We start from the raw sequence: 20,325 nt of genomic DNA, 5'->3' as shown, positions 1-20,325 counted from the left end.
GCTTGAGCTTGACATGCGTAGACTTTTCCAAAACTGGTAGGAGAGTATATTTTGTTTTATTCACTTGAGTCTATATGCACCTGTTGTGCCCAAAGTAAAAACTCAAGCTGAGACAGAAATTGTCAAACCAACATATAGTTTGTGCTGGTATAAATTTTTGTGTTGAAAGAATCTTTCTTAAGTCTCAAATAAACCTCTCTAGCCCATGAAAGAAAAAGCTTTATTAATTCCTCAATGTTTTAGCAAGAGGACTTGACAGCTCATCAATCAGAGCCTCTCACTGTTTTTATTATAGGAACACAAAACGAGCTTTCCCCGTTCTATTTATTGGCCACTTAACACATTGTATAGAAAAGCGATGAATGTTAGATAATTGCACACCGTTTTTAATATTTACATTCAGATCAACAAGTATGACATGATAATGTGGATTTGATAGACCCTTAAGAGCCTTGTTGGTGACCCTGTTGGCAGAGATGACCTGCAGTGTGGAACCCATTAATGGAGTAATTTCAGTCTGACATTTAAAGCTTTTGTTTGCTGTAAAATAGATTCCCACTGAGCACTTTAGTAGACGACATGTGTTTCAAACCATTGAAATCAGCCAAGCCTTTTGCCTGGTTTTATAAAGCAGAAAATTTAATAGAAATTATTGACAAGGATTTCAGTCTTGCTCAGAAGATGTATGTTCATAGTTGAGGGCAGACATGACAAACTTTACAGGGATATACAATTGGTTTTCCTTTAAGTGTTAACATATATATGTATTTATATATATGTAGATCATATAAAATCAAGTTTTTCTTGCTGTCTTGACACAATAGGCATGGTGACATAATGAATCCATTCCCATGTATACGTCAAGTTTTATAGTTCTGCTTCCAGTGTACATGCCGGCTCAATTTGACTTTCTAAAAGCTGTTTTTTTAGGGGGTTTTTTCTATCAAGTTATTACTCTAATGTCAAGGCTTTCAGAACCGAGCACACAGCTGTTGCACACCGTCTGACTGAACTGGGTTACTGTGCTGATTTAATTTCCAGGGGGAACAACCCTGTTGGTAGGAAACATGGTTTGCTAATTAACAAAAATGTCTCCTGGCATTTTTTTAAAAAATGACAGAGCTCCCAGAGGGTTGATAAAACTTCAGTTATGATTGAGAACCAGAATGTAAACAGAAGAAATAAGCAGTAAAAGTCCAATATTTTAAATTATCCAATAAAAACAAAATTACAGGGATAAGCAATCCTGCTAAAACAAATCCTCAAACGAACAGTTACATTCCTCATGTAATGCATTACTGAATACAAAAATTTCAGCGTTTTTTTTTTTTTTTCATTTTTCTTTATTGTTAAAACCCAACATTTTTAACTGCTTGACAACCTTAAACCAAAAATAAACATCTTTTTTTAAGCGACACAAGAATCACAAGTTTTCAACAGACTTTTTAATGTGTGTTGAGCCATTTAAATCAACAATAGCACATTTACAGACTGAGTCCTTTACATTTTAAGAACACTATGAATTCTCCAAACAAACACAAAACCTTTCAAGCCAGTTTTCCAATGTTTGCAACACTATTTAAATCAAGAATTACAAGGGTTTGCCTTAAATGTGTACAATTCCTGCATGAGGTGATAGTTTAGCAAGTTGTGAATTGCATTTCAAACTGAGGTAATGCTTTAGAGCAGGCATGTCCAAAGTCCGGCCCGGGGGCCAAATGCAGCCCGTGGTCAAATTTCATCCGGCCCGCAGCCTCTGTCATAAAATTAATAACGTCTGGCCTGCACGTAGAATTAATACGTTGGGCAGCAGTACTATTACCTGCATAAGGCGTAGCTTGCACGCTAAATGCTGTTCCTCATTTACCCACTAGAGGGCAGCAGCCCGTGTGACTCAGACCATTTGCAGCTGGAGCACATTGGTCGGCACCAGCAGCTTTCTCTCGCGAACTTTTACCGACAGCTGGATAAGCACAGGTTTTGAGAGATTCGGTTTGGTAAGAAAATGCTACCCTTGTTTGGGTCGACGTTAGGGTTGCCACCTGTCAGAAATCAAAATGGGGGCAGTTGGACGCAATATCGCAACACCGTGAGTGAAACAATGACTGGGGCAGCCTACTATATAAAGTACTCGGGGACCATTTCTTTGTTATTACATGTACATATTTGTAGAATACGGAACAAATCGCGTCTCGTTTTGGGACGCAATACGGGACGCTACTTTAAACAGTCAAATACGGCACGGTTCCGTATTTTACGGGACGGGTTGCAACCCTAGTCGACGTATGTGTGTAAGACATTCTCGGTTGTGAACTTAAATAACGGACTCTCACTTACGAGACATCTTGCGCATCAATACCACTGCCTTTGAGCAAGACCTGACCTATGTGCCGCAGTCCAGATCTCAGTATCACATTAACGCAGGCAAGTCATTTGTAATTTACAATAAGTCTCTGAATAAATTTTGTTTTTGTTTTTTAAGATCAAAATAAGTCATAAATTCAGACAAGTTTTCAGTTTTCACTCCAGAATAATAAACTTTTAATTTGATCAACATTTACTAATACGTCATATTTCAAATGAGCCCTGCACTTGTTGAAATGACTGTTACTTGCTATTTTTTCTGTTATTTTATTTTAAAATTCTGTAAATATTGAACTGCCATGGTGAGATATTTTTTTTATGTTTCAAATGTAATATGCACCCAAGAGTACAATTACTTCTGTTTTACTGTTAGAAAAAAGTTAGTGTTAAAAAAGTTAAGTTAAGTGAATATTCAATTGCATATATGCATGTTTCAAATGAACCAAAAGACATGCTTAAGGTCGCTGAAATTAAAATAAAAAAGCAAATGTAAAACACAGAATGGCTTGCTGAAATGTGTTTAAATATATTGCTGTTCTATGTAAAAAACATCCGCCAAGGTCGGCCCCCCTACATTTTTAACACACCAAATCTGGCCCCCTTTGCAAAAAGTTTGGACACCCCTGCTTTAGAGGGTTCATAATTAGAACATGGCAGCTATGTGGAAAAAATAATCCTGCACACTCTTAGTTTAGGATTAGTTTCCAAGTCTTTTTTCTTAGTACACAACCTTCAGGTGACTCATATAATCAATAAACAGCCACAGGCTAGTTCAATTTGATTGGATTATCTTTCAACTACACATTAGAAAATACAGTACAGTCTCCTTAAATATCTCAGTAGATACTTGTGATGGTAATTAGTGTCTCACATCCCAACAATGTGATAAGTAATTTCTGCAGCTTTAGTAGTGAGATTATATGAGCATCAAACACGACATTTTGATTACAGTGCCCCCATGAGGCTCAACAACATACTCAGGGCCCTGTCACACAGTACACATCAGCTATAGATGGCTTCCAAGACAGATGTATTTAGTACAGTCCATGCTGTTTCCTTGCAACCCCACTCATTGGCAGCAGTTACACCGTTTCTTTTCCCCCCCCCCTTTTCTTTATTATTAATTCGGGCTTATTTTGAGCCTGAATATGGCAGACACTCATACTGTCACTTCTGTCTTACTGTTGGTGACAAAGTAAGGTTGTGGAGGCATGTAGCGGGAGCTATGTAGCTCTTTCTCTGTGATGCCGGGCTTCATTTGGCCATAGCTCTGTCGGAGTCCCAGCATGTCTTTGCTTTGCCAAGATCTCAGCCCCCCTGGGCTGACTGCTATGTTGGAGATGTGGGACAGTGACTGGGAGCTGTGGCTCCTGTGGCTTTTGTACTTGTGTTCGCTGTGCTTCATAGAACGCTGTCTGGGTGGGCTGTAAGGATTTGGAGGCTCTGGCTCCATATCCACACTTTCCATTGGAAGGCTACCCTTGGCTGTCATCTCAATTGCTTGCCTGCGGTTGCTTTGGTAGTTGTCATTTGCTTTCTCTGCTAAAAATGGGGGGAAAAACAAGATAGGATTATTATTCAGCTGTCATTCTTCAATAACTGAACCATGTATCACATCTTTCTGTCCCTTGCAAAAGCGCAGATGCTCCCTGAACTTCACATTTGGTCATATAACAGCCAGAAGTCTTCAGTATATTTCATATCCTAATTTTATATCCTAATAAAAAGATCAAAAGTGTCTTATCCATTCAGCCCCTTTTACTTCTTTACCTCTAAAAAAAACCACCACAACCATCTGCCTTTAGAGTTGGGTTACAGAACAACAAGCTTTGATCATCTCACTCTGCTCTGTTCAATTAATCTGAACATGAAAAACTTATTGTACAAATCTGGTCCCTATTTAAATATGAACAACAGACCTACACTAGAAAGAAATCAACACTCACAGATGCTGTCAATCCAGTCTGACTGAGCTTAAGCTATCTTGCAAAGAATAACAGATTTAAAAAAAATAAAAAATCAAGTTTCTAGATTAGCATACTAAAAGCCTTGCAAATATTTCTGCTGTGAAAGAGCCATTAATGACGGCTAAACACATGGGCAGACACACTTTTCAAATTTGTATTTGTGCAAAATATTGCAAACAATGTATCATGTTTGTCTCACTTTACAATTATGTGCTACTATGAGTTGGTTTACCTAATGAAGTTCCACCACCTTAACTGTCACCAGTGTCCTCATGGACCCATTAACTTACATGTAAGGATGCCTGAAGTTCGTGGATGCAACATGACAAAAAGTGTGAAAATTCAATACTTTTGAACTTCACTGTAGGAGCAAATCTTCAGTAATTACATAAGTACATATTTCTTTCATGCCTAGATTATCAAAATGTTATACTGTTGGAAATCCTGACATAATTTCCAAACATTTACATGCTCTGCATAATGATTCATTGTCTCTGAATCTGGCTTTTAACATTTTCCTTTCTAATCAGTTTCTATGATGATACTATGATGAATGGGCAACAAAGACGGATGAGGTGTCGGTGTGAACATTTCAACGCTTCCAAGATTTTATTGGGTTTTAAAGTAAAACTTACAAAGACTGAACTCGGTGTACAAGGTTTGGTAAAGCACTGTCTAAATTCAGGTTTCAATTTAACAGATTCCAAGTATCTGAAAATCCTTGACCTAGATAATACTTTATTCTATTATCAATAAATTTCTGTATCTTTGTGTTTACAGCTCTAAATCTACAGTATCCAAACGAAAAGAAAAAAAGATCTAGCGGCTTACTGAGTCATGGAGATAGAGATGTTATTTTGTTCGGCTGATTCTTGATGGCAGACTTTTTAAATTAGCACAAACCTGCTACTATAAATAAGCTCTCTGTTTCTTTCTATCCTGACGTTGATGGACTATGGATTAATTTACAAGGACTGCTGCAAAGCAAAGACTCAACTCCAAGGCTTTAAATAAACTGCATTTTTTACTTGGGCGAAATGTTGTCTGTGTGCACAAATACATGGCAAATTAAATCACATGAAATGTTCTTACAGTTCACTTGTCTAACACATCATGCAAGGCGGATGACTTTATTAATCTATGTATCAACATAGAAAGCATGTAACATCTCCCTAATTATATCAAAAGATAAGTCACAGCTGTTGTTTTTTTTTTTGTTTCACATAATAAACTACCACTTACCCACAGCCTTCAGAGTGTTGTACTTGTTGAGATCCTTGAGTGGGGTCTGTTGTTCATATGGGCTGGTAATCTGTCCCACTGCTGGATATGGCTGACCTACCAAAGTTGGAGACTGGGCCACATTGTTCATCTGATTGCTGTCTAAAAGAAGAGAAGCACAATTCTTAACAAAACATCCTCTAGCATGTCCGGCGGGTGCAGGACTAAAAATTGATTCTATCCCAGTGGTTACATTATGAGTACTTCGGTAATTTTGTACTCGTATTTCAACATGATTTACATTTTTCTTATTTGACAGTGTCACATTTTCCTGAAGAAGGCTTCTTTGGAGACCCAGCTGGAAAATCTTGACTGGTCTTTGTCGCACTGAACTAATCCTATAGTAGACATCTGGTAAATTAAGGGGTATACAGCAAATAGACTGGTTCCCTGCCTCCCTGGCATGGCAGAAGGAACAGATGTTCAGAGTGTCCTCTCTTCTCAGTTTAATGAAGAATAGTTTAACATTTTAAATTACACATGGGGACACATTAGGGACTTCTCAACAGACTTCCTGGTATCAGGTAAGAAAATGTGATATGAAAAAATATTTTTTAGCATCGTATTAAGGATAAGACATGTGATAAATGATTTCTTTCTACTCGGGACTTCTTGCAGAGATGGATTTTGGGCAGAGGTTAGCTTATGCAGACAATAAAAAAATAAATTTCAATATCAAAAATTATTTTTGTTCAGCCGTTACTGGTAACTAAACAACTCAGTTGAATTCCACTATAGATTCTTTATGACAAGCAAAATTGTTCTGCTGCACTAACAACAAGCCTAATGAAGCTGAATATTGCTGAAATTGGAATACAGACCATGAACAAATAAAATGCACACACCTGTCACTTTATTAGTTACATCTGTTCAGTCGCTTATAAACAAAAATTGGAAATTAGCCACTCGCATGGCAGCATTTCCATGCAGTTAGACATCTCAACATGGTGAAGGCCACTTGTTGAAGTCTAAACCGTGCACCAGAATGAGGAGTAAATAAAATTTTAAATGACATAGAATGTGTTATGGTTTTCTTGTGTCAAATGGGCTTGTGTGAATATTTCAAAAACAGCTGATCTTCTGGGATTTTCAATCACAAATATGACAAATTGGTTAGAAGAGAATTGGCAGACTTGTTTAAGATAAAAATGCAAAAACAGTCTAAATAACCACTTACTACTATCAAGATTGTTCAAAAATAATTTCCCAACATGCTGAAACTCGAATCAGATGGGTTAAAGCAAATAAAGACCACACACAGGTGTTACTGCTGGTAGATAACAGGAATGTGAGCTTACACAAGCTCACAAAAAAAAAAGGAAAATAATAGACCAACTGACTGTTGTCAGATAAATCTTGATTTTTAGCAACAACATTTAGATAGTAGAGTCAGTATCTGGTGCAAATAACGTGGAAGTATGGATCAGGTCCTGCCAGTGGCTGCAGCTGGTGATGCAACGCTGTAGGGGATATTTTCTGACACATTTTGTGTTAGCGACATTGCTGACCATCGCCACAGTTTTCTCATCAAGTTAGTGTGATCAGTGTACCCATCTGCCACAAAGCAGAAATCATCTCACACTTGTTTGAGATTTTTTTTATATTGTTCACTTTTGCAGCTTTAAAAGTGCTTTTATAAATAAAAGTTGGCTTGGCTTGTTTTCCTAAGCTCGGGAATGAGTTCACTGTGTTCCAATGGTCTACACAGCCACCAGTTCTCAAACCAATAGATAACCTTTGGAGTGTAGTTTAAAAGAAGATTGGTAGCTCAGATGTACAGTATGCAAGACTGTGGCAACTATTTGATGGAGTCGTGACAATGTGGACCAAGAGCTCTGACACATATTTCCTTGTTGAGTCCATAAAGTTTTAAGGTATAATTCCAAAGACAAAAAAAAATGGGCTCCAACCTGTATGAACTGGACAAATAAGCATCTATGATCCTTCTAGCAGTTCCAGTAGAATAAAGATCCACTGGAACACACTGCTCTTCCTGAGAGAGCTCTTCAGAGATTGTATGGTTAGTTAGAACCTCCTTTCCAAAATCCTAGAGCAAGTTTTGTCCTGCAAGTTTGAAGATGTGTCCTGGTCTAACACATTTGAATCAAATGGCTAATTTACCTCTTCAACCTGATTCAAGTTGTGTAGTCCTGCTACTGATTTAATAATTGTTGCTGGTGTGCTGAACCAGCGACATTCTAACGTTTGCAGGACATTGTTCCTTGAAGATTTGAGTTTGACAACATAGAGTGAAATTTCTCAGCAAGTTCGAGAACTCTCTGATCCCATTTCCTAAAAATGGGAGAAGTTGTGACTTTGACAACTTATCCTAAGTTGTACTTCTCCATAATCTGTCTGAATGCCACGTTTTTGCTTCTGCAAGGACAGGAACCACAGTTCTTCTGGATACTATTGTCACCTATTTCCGTATAGATAACAAGACTTAAAGGATGATCAATAATGAGCCAATTTTGGCCCAATTTAAACTGTCACTAATCACACTTATAGATCACCTTGCATACCAATATGGTGTTTGTTTTGAACCAATGATCAATGAGGTAATAGACAAAAAAACAACAAACAGTTCACATCTCTTCCGAAATACAAAATTGGGTCTCTTTAGCGAATAGTATTATGTGTTGCAGCTTAGGAGTCGTGTGGGATCAGAAAGGGTGCCAATCAGTTAATTAACAACAAGCAGCAAGGTTTCACTATTATTGTTGATGTCTTCTATTTGCAAAGTTATAAAGAAGCTGAGTCCAAAAATCTTTGGTCTAGAAAGTGCTCTGATTAAAAACAGATTACTAATAAAGAAAATAGGTTAATTAGGCTCTTATTCCCTTTTGGTCAGCAAGAAACTTTAATAATGTGCTAATTAATTTGGAAAGTCTCAAATTATCAATGCAGTTTTACAAAATAATGCAAGGGACATTTTTAACAAATCTTTCTCAGCACACCTTGACAAATGGTGTCTCCTCTGCTGTTGTATCGCAGCAGCTTCTCTCTCAGTCCTATTTTATTTATTTACTACACTATCATCTGCACATTACTAATTTTAGCTTCTAGTGTTCACAGTATTTTTTTCTTTCCGTCATTAACCGAAGCTCACAAAAAAATACAAGCCACTCTCAGTTTCGCTTCCTTTTTCGAAACACAACTTCTGTGCTACATTTGTTGAGGCTTTTCTCTATTCTACATGCATCACAAACTTAAGTGAACTCAGCTTTGGTGCAAAAAGAGCAACTCTTTGTTGTAAACAATTCTTGGTCGGAAGTTTCATGATCAACAAAGCCGTATAATCTAATCAACAGAATCTCACCCACACTGAAGATCTTATCACAACTTCTGTGACCTTTTTATTTAAAAACAGACATCCATCCTATCTGTGTTAAATTTTCAGGTTATTTTTTGAGTTTACTGACCTGTTTCCATTTCATTAGTAAGTGGGCCATGAACACAGGCTCTCGTTTGGTCTGAGCTGTTTAAGATGACAGTTTGAATCCTCTTTAGGACACAAAATAATACATCATTTCTAAATTATTTAACCAGTATTTTTATTCTGTTGCACATCTTTGCCAAAAAGCTTGGATGCATGATTTAAAAAAAAAAGAAAAAGAGTGGCAAGTTTTTTGTTTTTTTTTACTATTTTCAGTGATGTCTGCACTGCTTTTCTCCAAATAAAACGAACATTTTGTTTTATTTGCATTTACAAATATTTGTGTAAATACGGTTTGCCTTTACTGAAGTTAATTTTTCGGCTTTCGTTTTTTTGTTGTTGATGATTGTTTACAAATAGAAAAATTGAAATGTTATTTCTACAGCTTTATCTATCCATTGTTTATGCCAACTGACGCCTATTTACTGCTGTCATTCAGCGAGAGGCGTGGCTTATTTTGGACAGGTCCCCAGTCCATCCAGAAAAACAACCATACACACACACACTCCTGAACTAATTAGAATTATTATTATTAAAATATTACTATTATTTAGCAGCTAGAAATTCTTTCCTCACCACAAAAATTCATTATTATCCTCCTGTTACAATCAGAACTAATGTATACACTTATAAGCAAAATTATTTAAACAACTACCATCTATTATCAAAAGCCTTAGATAAGTTGTTCATAATAATTTTCTGACTAGATCTTTTTGTAGCCCGACTTGTTTCTGAGACTTGTATGAAATTGTTTATCTCTAATATTTATCTGAAAGTGTTGGCAGCATTGTATCAAGCTGTTTGGGGGAAAAGAAGGCCACTTCTGGAGACTTGTGAGATTGAAGACTCCATGGGCGTTGGAGAAAATAAACAGGTTTTACACTTAAGAAACAGAGACCTCCCCTGAATCTCATAAAAGATTTAAGGGGGTATTTTGGGAGTTGAATACGGTGCAATAAATAGAACAAGGAAAAAGGATCTCTAATTTACAGACGACTTCTTTCAAGTTTGTAATTAAGATGATGTTTTTTTTCTTTCTTCTAGTGAATGTCGTCTGACTTTAGAACTTTGCATCTTGAGGAATTGGTCTATGACTCAGCAGCATACAGAGCAATGTGTTAGGCATTTTGTTTATCCCCAATTCTATTTGGTCAAGCTTTGTGTCAGAATTCTTATGCTGGCTGTCCAAATGACTTAAATGCTTCAAACATATTACCCTAAACTACTCAATCCTTTTCACATTTTATAAAGGGAAACTTTTGACAAGTAACTGTAACAAGGATTTATAACTACTTTTCCGGATGGATCAGATCAGGAGCTTTTTTTCTCTTCATTGGTTGCATTTAGGACTTGAGGTGCAATTTGATATATAAAACAAACCAAAACATACATGAAAAGTTCAAAAATGGTCATCAAAAGTTTTTAAAATGCCATCATGTGTTTGAACTTTTCATGTATGTTTTGGTTTGTTTTATAACCCAGATGCAGGGGTAGTTCTTCTTGTTCACCACGTCATTATTCTGGTGTATATTGTGTTCAGAAACAATCATACACCTTGCAATTTTAGAGGGACACAGATGTTGTAGTTCATTTGGCACATATTTGGTCAATGCTCATACCGGCACATACCTAGATCAGCTTTATGTTAGTTATGTGCTAGAAAGAGATGAACCTTTTTCCAAATGCAGTGAGTGCATGTACAAATCACATACAGACTCAATGTTTACACTGCTAGAAAGATTGTTTCTTTGTATTTCAGATGTTGCACCTATTTAATAAGTTATCATTGTAGTGAAGACGGAGCTTAAATCTTTTTAAATGACAAGCTATCAGAAAATTAGAGAGAAAAAAAATCAACTTTTTATCACTGTTTAAATTGCCCATGCTGAACTTTACCTTACAACTATCTTTCCCTTTAGATTCTCTGTCATATTTAGACTTTTCTTCAGTATCTTTTTCTCAGTTGTCATCAGAGGTTATGCAGCAGTAATACGTCTCTATATAGAAGTGAGAAAATGGCCTGTCATACATCGATGGGCAGACGGCAGTGAGTGAAGACTTTGTTCTCTCTGGCTGACTCCTAGAGCAAAAAGAGACTCCATCCCAGCTGTTCCGTGTAGATGGGTATCTGATCAGATGGGAGCACTGGAATGGCTCATAAAACCTGCTTTGCCAAGGTCTAAATGACAGTTGTCCATTCTATAAGAATGACGAACAAAGACCGAGCCTCTAAGTCACTGCTATAAGGTATCGCCAGAAAAAATTACTACTCGTCTATATTTTTAGAAAGCACACCAGTACAGTATTGATCAGTGTGGAAACGAATATCATCTTACCTTCTAACCTCCCAAGGATTGCTGTCGAAAGAACAAATGTACCACTGAAACGCATTCAAACTAACTTCAACTGGCTCTCTAAGACAAGGTCATGAAGTCCTTAATTTATTAAGTGTTATAAATTCTTAAATAAACATAAACAATGCATGTTAGCAGTTAAATAATTTATAACAAATCATTTTGTTTTATTTGCATTTACAAATATTTGTGTAAATACGGTTTGCCTTGACTGAAGTTAATTTTTCGGCTTTCGTTTTTTTGTTGTTGATGATTGTTTACAAGTAGAAAAATTGACATGTTATTTCTACAGCTTTATCTATCCATTGTTTATGCCAGCTGACGCCTATTTACTGCTGTCATTCAGCGAGAGGCGTGGCATATTTTGGACAGGTCCCCAGTCCATCCAGACAAACAACCATACACACACTCACATACACATTCCTGAACTAATTATTATTATTAAAAATATTACTATTATTTATGAAATAGCAGCTAGAAATGATTTATTTCCACTGAACCCAGGACGTAATAATTAGACCAAAGATAATTTTGCTTTGATTGTTTTTGTTCATATGGGAACAGAAATCCTGCTTGACTGTGCATAAAAAAAAAAAAAAATTCAGTTCAATGTTATTGTTAAAAAGATGGGATTTGTACCATGTGGGACTCTTCAACAGATTGGCAGCGCAGATTGGGGAAAAAAAAAGAGAACTCTGCATGTGCACATCACTGTAGGTGTGCGTAGGCGTTGATGCTGATGAATGAAAGAACAAGGCTGCGCTAAAATGCGTGAGGCCGTGGCCTACAGTATTGGCTAAGAAAGAGCTCTAGGCTGTCACTGGTAATTAGTGTCTGTGCTTGGTGATTTCTGATGGCATGACTAATGCGTTCACCAGCCTTCAGGATTTTTGATTGGGTGTTTTTGTTTTTCCATCACTTTGGATTTGATGAAAATTTCAGGCAAGGCAATCAGATACGCAGAGTGGTGATTATCTAATATTTTTTTAACAGTGAGAGATTTCTTTGTCAAACTTTCGAAATGAATTAGCATGGCAAGCATAATAAATAATGCAAGTTTATTTTTTTAATAACTGCATAGCAAGTAGATTAATTAATTTGCAAAACATGATTTTTCTTTTTAATCTAAGGCCCTGATCATCTAAAATTTATCTGCGGTTGATATTATCTTAACATTTCACTCAACGTCTAAGTAAAATATTGGCTTTTTCCTAATCTCATTCAAAAATACAACTAATTATGTCCTCATCCTAGTTTGTACTATTCTATGGAATAAAATATTCAACCAGCCTGTTACCATTTTTGTTTTGATTCTGAGTTGTATTTGCCATTTGTATTTTCGCACAGTTACAGCTACACAGGAATGCCTGTGCAGAGTTCACCAGTCAATAGAGCATAAATGTAACGCAAAATAAAATAAGACATCTACACCAAGGTATAAAGGACTTAACACTTTTATGCTTAAAATAAAGCAATGATGCACTCAAGAGTAGAAAGAATCCTGTACTTGAAACTGTAAATATGCATTGAAAGTAAAATGAATATTGTCTGCGTGTACCATGTTATTTTCATTATATAGACTTTAAGTTTCCTATCAGTCTGACTGGCAGAGCAGAGACTGTGGTAAAACCTGCTCTTGTGTACGATTATGATGTCTGCACTGCTTTTCTCCAAATTGTATTGTATTGGCTGCCTAGTTGTGTTTGTTGAGGAAATCTGGCTTCAGATTTTCAATAAGTGCACAAAGTAAGTTGAGTTATTTTTCTATAAGACAATAAAAGACTTGATCGACATATTTTTGCATCCATTCTGCTCCTGAGACTAAAGTAAACTGCAAGTCAAGGATTCTGTTTAATTCCCTGCCAGTTTTTCTGTTTGTGATTTTCATACAAACATAATTTGTCTGAACTGATAAAGAAAACTGAGAAGTAATAATGGATCAAGAGCACCGAAAGCATGGTGCTCCCAAACTCCCAGCAATGGCATTGAGCTCCATTATTAGCGGAGCTCAATGCCTTTTCAGAATCTGTATGGCGGCCAGTTCACTACTTACGGAAATTGTCAAGTGCCAATCTTGTTTGTAGGTTCTCATAGTGTTGACTCAGACCAATGTCATCTGTATCTTCTGAAGCAGGATGGCGGATCACATGTGCAAGAGCTCTGAAGAGATAAAGAATACTTTATGTACATAAATGCACAAAAAGTCTGTCTGCTGCCCACCACAGAAAATTAAACATTAAAAATAAAGACTATGAAACCTCAAATAGTATTGACTTTCCTTTCAAACTTCTAGTATGTTAGTACAGTGTTCGTGGTAGACTCAGTTACTGCAAAGTGCTGAAACCTGGTAGCTGCAAAAGAGCCCAAATCTTCAGCCTACCATCAGTTTGGTTGACAATTAGTATGAGGTATTTGCTGATATCTGTCAAGTCATGTGGTTAATTTCAGATGCAACTTAGCAAACTTACAAGTTCGCTGTCGTATTCTTTTAGAAAAGAAGCATATTGTTCTTGAAAACCTTTCGAAGCCACCTGTACTCAATCAGTCTTTGTCTATTTATTTTGTCTTGTGCATTAAAATTTAACATGCTACCAACTTAAACCTTTAGAGTCTCTTGGGCTCCTGCAGTTTCTCTGAGCAATGCACAGTCTGATCTTTAGGTGAATTTTCTAAGACGTCCACTCCTGGGATGACTGGCAATTGCACAAAATATTTTGTTTCATAAATAATCTTTTTAATAGTGAATGCTGGACTTCAAATAGTTGGCAAATATCTTCTTAACCTATTTAATATAGATGTACAGCAATGGTTGCTCCTTTAAGGTAATCTATGTTGTCTTTCCCTCCTGACATTGTGGTAACACAAGCCTATGTTCCAGATCAGAAAGTTCCTTAAATCAGTGCTTTTATTGAACTGATCATAAATGCTACTCATTACTTAAGTGCATATGATTAGCAGCACAAGCTGCATCTTTTCTGTTTATATTCCATGGAAACAAATAGATGTTTGCCGTGACTATATAGAGGATATTCTGTTTATACAATGCAACTTAGCTGTAGGTTTCTTTCAGTCTTCTCTGTTCCTAATAAAGCTTATACCACATACGTTTGTCATTTGAGATAAGTTAAGTTGTAAATATCAGCTGTTTCACATAACTATGACATAATCAGTGGTTGCAAATGTTATTATTTTATAAAAATCTTATATTACTGTAGTACTGACTACAGTAATATAAGATACAGTACTGACAGATCATCAGATTACTAAAGAGCTTCCCATGATACTTGTACCCCTCTAAGTAAACACAATCCTCACATATTCTGATTACCTCGAAGTAAAAACAAAGCCAGGAAGAAGGTGGGTTCCTCTAACGCCACTCGTCATCACCAAATTGTGATTTTAAAGGACAAAAATATTTTTCTCCACCTCACTGCGCTGCTGGGCATACTTTAGAAAGATGACCACTGTAAACATGTTTGGAGCTGTTGTCTCCCCCTCATGACAAAGAGCGTTATTACAAAAAGCACATGATGGCTGGGAAATTAATCAGGAATCAGGTCAGGGTCTGCTACTCAAATCTAGTCTTTAAGACCATGTAATAATCTGATTGGTCCTTCCATCATAAATAATTATTACATTTATTTACTCTCAAATGCCTAACAGGTTATAAAGAATTGAACCTGCTGTATCAAGAATAATATTTTGTTACAGTCTGCAACACTTCTGAACTTGAATTTTGGGATACAGTTTGTTTTCATGGATTTAATATTCAGAGTCTGCAATGACGACATGGGATATGTCTCCATCAGCTGAACAATAAGTAAATGTTTGTGTAATTCTAATAAACAATAAATTCACACGTTCGCATGTGTCGCAAATACAGCATTTGTGTGGATGCAGCATTTGAGGAATGTGTTTTAAATCTGCTTTAAGTTGGGCATGTTTTAAAATGTGTGTACTGTAGACTGACCATTAAAGAAAAGAGTTAATTTTTAACGTGCTATTTTTGTAAGAGCTTTAGCAAATCTACATTACATGACACGCAAGTATGAACGATCAATTTTTATGTAAGATTTAAAGATGGCTTCATGTTTGTAATTACCACTCAAAAACATTTGATCCTTGTTACTTTAAAGTAGAATAATTTATTTAGCATAGACTTTGTTTAGCAGGCACTACAGATAAAATCAGTTTTAAAATAGTTGGGTTTTGTGGCTCTTGAATCTTTGAATCCAACCTCAAACCTTTCATTAAGTCTCCACCAAACTCTTGAATGGGCTTTTCAGTTAACAGTGGTTAACTGTTCACTTTTTTCTTCCACTTAACTTCCTAGTGCTAATCTGTTTGAATATGAACACTGAACTGTCAGCTACTTTAGCAATGATCTTTGGCAGTTGGCTCCAAATCAACCTTTCCAAAAAGGCCAAGTTTTAGTTTGCCTTAAATTTGGCCAAAATATTTCAGCTTACAAAACAGTTGTTTCGCTTTTCATGGTAATGACAATCTAATTTATTCACACACACACACACACACACACCTCTAGATCTGAATTGCGTACCTTGACATATTGTCTCTGTTTGGACGGTGCGTCTTTTCCAAACCGAGCTTGGTGAAAATCCCAATAAGTGCCATAATGGCCACGACCCCGCAGATGACATAGACGATGAGGTTGGTTTTATCCTTGGCGGACTCCAGCGCCACGTCCACTTTTGGCGGAGGTCTGCCGGGTGTCATCCACGGTGGGGTGTCGTAATTCTTACAGGTGGTCTGGTCCAGCCGGGAATTTTTGAACGCACAACAGAACCTGAAGCCACAGGTGCCGCAGCAGTACAGGTAGCTGCCCGTCCTGCACACGAACGGCGGGTCCCACTGACCCATCACGTCGTAATAGCCACGACACTTCTCCTCCGTGTGCGGGGTCTCCGTGGATGCGCTCTCCCCCTCTGCTGACTCGTTGAACCCGGTTACTATCATGAAGTCATCCGCGGTTTGATCCAGCTCGCCCTCCGCGTCACACACCAGAACTTTCACCAGAAAGTAGCCGAGCAGCAACTCAGTCCCTCGCATCGTTGCTCTCTTTTTAAGCCCTTCTTCAAGCCCTTAAAAGGTCTCATAAACCCGGTTGCATCTTCAGTAGCAGTTTCTGCGTAAATTCTGACGGACTGATTCCAACCTCCATGCGTAAAAGCTCAGTGCCACCTTGTACGTTATGTTCTCACCTTGAAGCAAAACGAAAAGATGCAAAGAAGCAGTTAAGCCATCCGAAGGGCAGCGGACTGAAGCAAGTTGCAAAGGAGCATCTTTAAAGCTGTGCCCAAAGATATGCTGGAGGGAGTCAGACACCTCTGAGGCAGCCTCAGTCCGCCGAGCGCGTTAAAAACAGACGGAGAGGAGGTGAGAAAGACAAAGCAGACACCGTGATAGAAATTGGGGGAGAGAGGAACAGTAGGACAGAGAGAAAGAGAGAGAGAGAGGGCTGTGCGATAGCTCTAATTACAACCCCTTACAGCCCGTTATTATTGTGCTGTGTGGTAAAAATCCTCAGCACAGACGATCTGGAATTCAGACTCATCCAAAACAAACAACACCTTTAGCATCTTTAGAATGACAAATATGTTGGAAAATATATGTAATATATTTATATAATTATATATATATATATATATATAAAGGAATTATATATATATTTTCCAACATATTTGTCATGTGATTGACAACGGGGACCCTCGTCGGGTCAATCAGTGTTGCTTCCTAAGTGGACAGTTTGATTTCACAGAAGTTTGATTTACTTGGAGTTATATTGTGTTGTTTAAGTGTTCTCTTTATTTTTTTGAGCAGTGTGTGTGTGTGTGTATATATATATATATATATATATATATATATATATATATATATATATAGCTAATAAGAACCCAAAATGTGGTTTGTCAGAAAATGAACATTTTCCAAAAAGAAATTTGGTCAATTTAAAACTGTGCATATGGACTCTATACTTGGTCAGGCCTCATTTTGCTTTAAGTACTGGCTTGGAAGAAATTAACCAGTGACTCTAAGATGTTGAGAAGTTTGTCTTCCTCAAGACCAAGCTCTATGAGGTGCTCTATAATGTTATTGTACACAACGATGCTGACTTTGGCTTTGATAAATTGCATTGAACCAGATAGTGACGGCATGACACTTTGATTTTGCAGAAATGTTGCACACCTACCGTATTGGCTTTGAGTTTCAATCTGTATTTTATATGTCATCAAGATAGCAGGTTAAAAATTATGTGTGTTTTTGTGTGTTCATTTCATACAGCTATAGATCACTGATTATCTCCAGAAGGAAACGGATGACGGCAGACCTTTGACGGGGATTGATGGGCTGAAAATGTAGCAAATTATTTTTAGAGAAACCTTTTCATCTAAAATTATAATTCCAAGAAGCCACAAGCGTAATCTTTAGCTTTCTCTGTTTGATGTTGAATTATCTTTGGTATATGAGACCACTTTTATCTACAAACTGCTGTCAGGTGAGTGCTTGCATCTTTTTTTAAAGTTCCCTATAAATAGTAATCACAGTCTAACCAAGGACAGAATGTCTAATTTTCTTTTAATAAGTTGGCTTCAGTACCTTAGTCTTGGTTGTTTGATAAGGCTTTCTCTTTCCTGGAAATATGTAGCAATATAATTTTTTATGTTTTGCATCGGTTCAAAATCCTTTAGTGTTTTTTATTTTATTTTTTTATACCATATTGATGAGTCATCACTTTTTAATGGTTATATTAAAATAATGCTGTATTGTACAGTTAAGAAAAGCTTATTGTTCTCTACATGCTGAGGGTGAACATGATGAACGTGGTGAAAATTAAGAAGCTGGCAGAGGATTTCTGCAGGCGCAGATCCACCATGCTGACCATCCAGGGAACTGCTTTTACCTTAGTGTAAATGTCCGTGTTTCAATTTACCTGTAACTTGCTGCCGGTACACTTGAGTTTCTCCACAGTGGGACAATAAAAGATATTTCTATTCTATTCTATTATATTTGGTAATTAGTCACACTTCTCCTGAATTGACCTTTAATGCCCCCTACTTAGTGAACGTGGTGAATCTATTTTATGTATTTACTACCTCGTTGGAAGAGAGAGAAAATGGATCGAGAAAAAGTGCTGGTCTGTGTTTTGTGGTGCGTAGAAAGCTATAGTATTTTATAGTTGCTTTTCTGTCAAATTTACGGCGTCGTTTCTGAAGCAGAAACGAGGGATTTATACCGTCACAGCTTCTCAGCAGAAATTAGTTACAACCATGTGACAACTGGACGACTCTCTCAGGTAAATCTTTGTCCAAAAGTTAGTCATCTGATGCCACACTTGGGACGGGAGCAGGTGGTTAGGCGGGAGGGCTGTATTTCATTTTAGACAGAGACGGAGCCAAAGTGAGTGTTCACACAGCGGGGAATTTTATTATGATCCTGGGGTTTTTGTTTGTTTTTTGGGTTGTTTTTTTTTTGTTAATGAGTGGCACAGCTGACTTATGCACTCTCTCAGTGATAAGATTAAAGAGTTTGTTGTAGCCATGTTACTGGAGGAGGGTAGCTTTTAAAAGGATAGTTGGGATTTCTAATAAATATAAAATAACTTCATAAATAGGGGAATTCCTCTTGATGTTTGGCTTAGTGGTATTGAAGGCATAAAAATGAACAAATCAAAAATATCGATTAAAAAAAAGTTGTCAAAGTATAGAGATGCCACATTATGAACTAGACAGTTGTCCAGTCAACAGTTGTTGATGCCCTCCACAAAAAGGATAAAACACAAAAGGTTATTGCCAAAGAAGCCGAGTGCTGGATCCAGCCATATCGATGGAAAGTCAAGTGGAAGAAGAAAATGGGCATCAGGGGATATTTAAGAGGATTGTAAAGCAAAACATATTCCGAGGTTTGGGAAGGTGTGGACTGTAGCGAGAGTCACTGCTTCAAGACGCACCACCTACAGACGTATCAGAAGATGGACTACAGCTGCCACATACCTTGTCTTAAGACACGCCTGAACATCAGCGGCATCTCAACGAGGTTTAGGAAGAATTGTCCAAAGTCCGCTTGTAAATGTTGCCATTAATTTGTAAATCATTCTCCCAATGTTCTTGATTGGCCAAAAAACTCACCTGACCTACACGCCATAGGAAATATGTGGAGTACTTTCAAGAGGAAAAGCAGAGTCACTACTCCTAAAATAAATATTCTGAAAAACTCATATTTGTATTTTAAGTTATTGTTTTTTCCTGTCTAGCATCAGCCCCATTTCCATGTGTTTATCATGTTTAAACTGCAACCTTTTGGCCCTTAATTTCAAATTCAGAGGCGTAACAATTAAAATATTCACCTACAAACTTAAAGACTTTACATCAACAAGCAGGTATATGAACATTTTTGATCATATAATGCCATTATACGTAAATTTATTTAATTGTTTATCTGTATGGATTAGATGAACTAACAGTGTCCATTCATCTATTTCATATCTAACTTTTCTTAAATCAACAAACGTGATTTAAGCAAACAGTATTTATTGTTTGCTTGGGGTTAGTTTTTAGAAATCAGACTATGCTTATTTTTTTATTGTTTTGTCTGTGCCACCTGTCTGTTCAAACTTCACTAAAATGTCTAACATGTACAAAAATAAATGTAAACTTCCCAAACCTTAAAAAAGCCAAACATAATCTTCTTAAATTTGTGGAAGGCAGGAGAAAGAAACATTTATTTTAATTTCAAATTGATCAGGCCACAATTGAACTTTCTTCTAAAATGTACTGATTTGTAAAAAAGTCCAGTCGATGCTTTTAGTACAGTAAGTATTGACCTCAAAATTGTGGTTCTCTTGATCGGCAAATTTTTTTTTAACTTGAGGAGTTTGGCAAGCCTGTGTTTCTTGTGTATAGCTGTA

The 20,325-nt window shown here is 36.9% G+C and overlaps 1 protein-coding gene across 1 annotated transcript; it reads right to left on the bottom strand.

Annotated features, from left to right (window-relative positions):
- Positions 1 to 206: 206 nt before the first annotated feature.
- shisa9b (shisa family member 9b) lies at positions 207 to 16,932 on the bottom strand. The gene is made up of 4 exons (XM_008415941.3): positions 15,961 to 16,932; positions 13,456 to 13,562; positions 5,574 to 5,714; positions 207 to 3,906 (listed from the first exon to the last, which is right to left on the bottom strand). The coding sequence occupies exons 1-4, from the start codon at positions 16,467 to 16,469 to the stop codon at positions 3,524 to 3,526; spliced, it is 1,140 nt and encodes a 379-aa protein (XP_008414163.1). The 5' UTR covers positions 16,470 to 16,932; the 3' UTR covers positions 207 to 3,523.
- Between the last annotated feature and the right edge of the window lie 3,393 nt (positions 16,933 to 20,325).

This window comes from Poecilia reticulata, chromosome 8 (assembly GCF_904066995.2).
Source record: "Poecilia reticulata chromosome 8, P_reticulata-male-v2, whole genome shotgun sequence".
NCBI lineage: Eukaryota > Metazoa > Chordata > Actinopteri > Cyprinodontiformes > Poeciliidae > Poecilia > Poecilia reticulata.
Note: the sequence above shows the minus strand (reverse complement) of the source record. Positions and strands in the feature narration are given on the sequence as shown.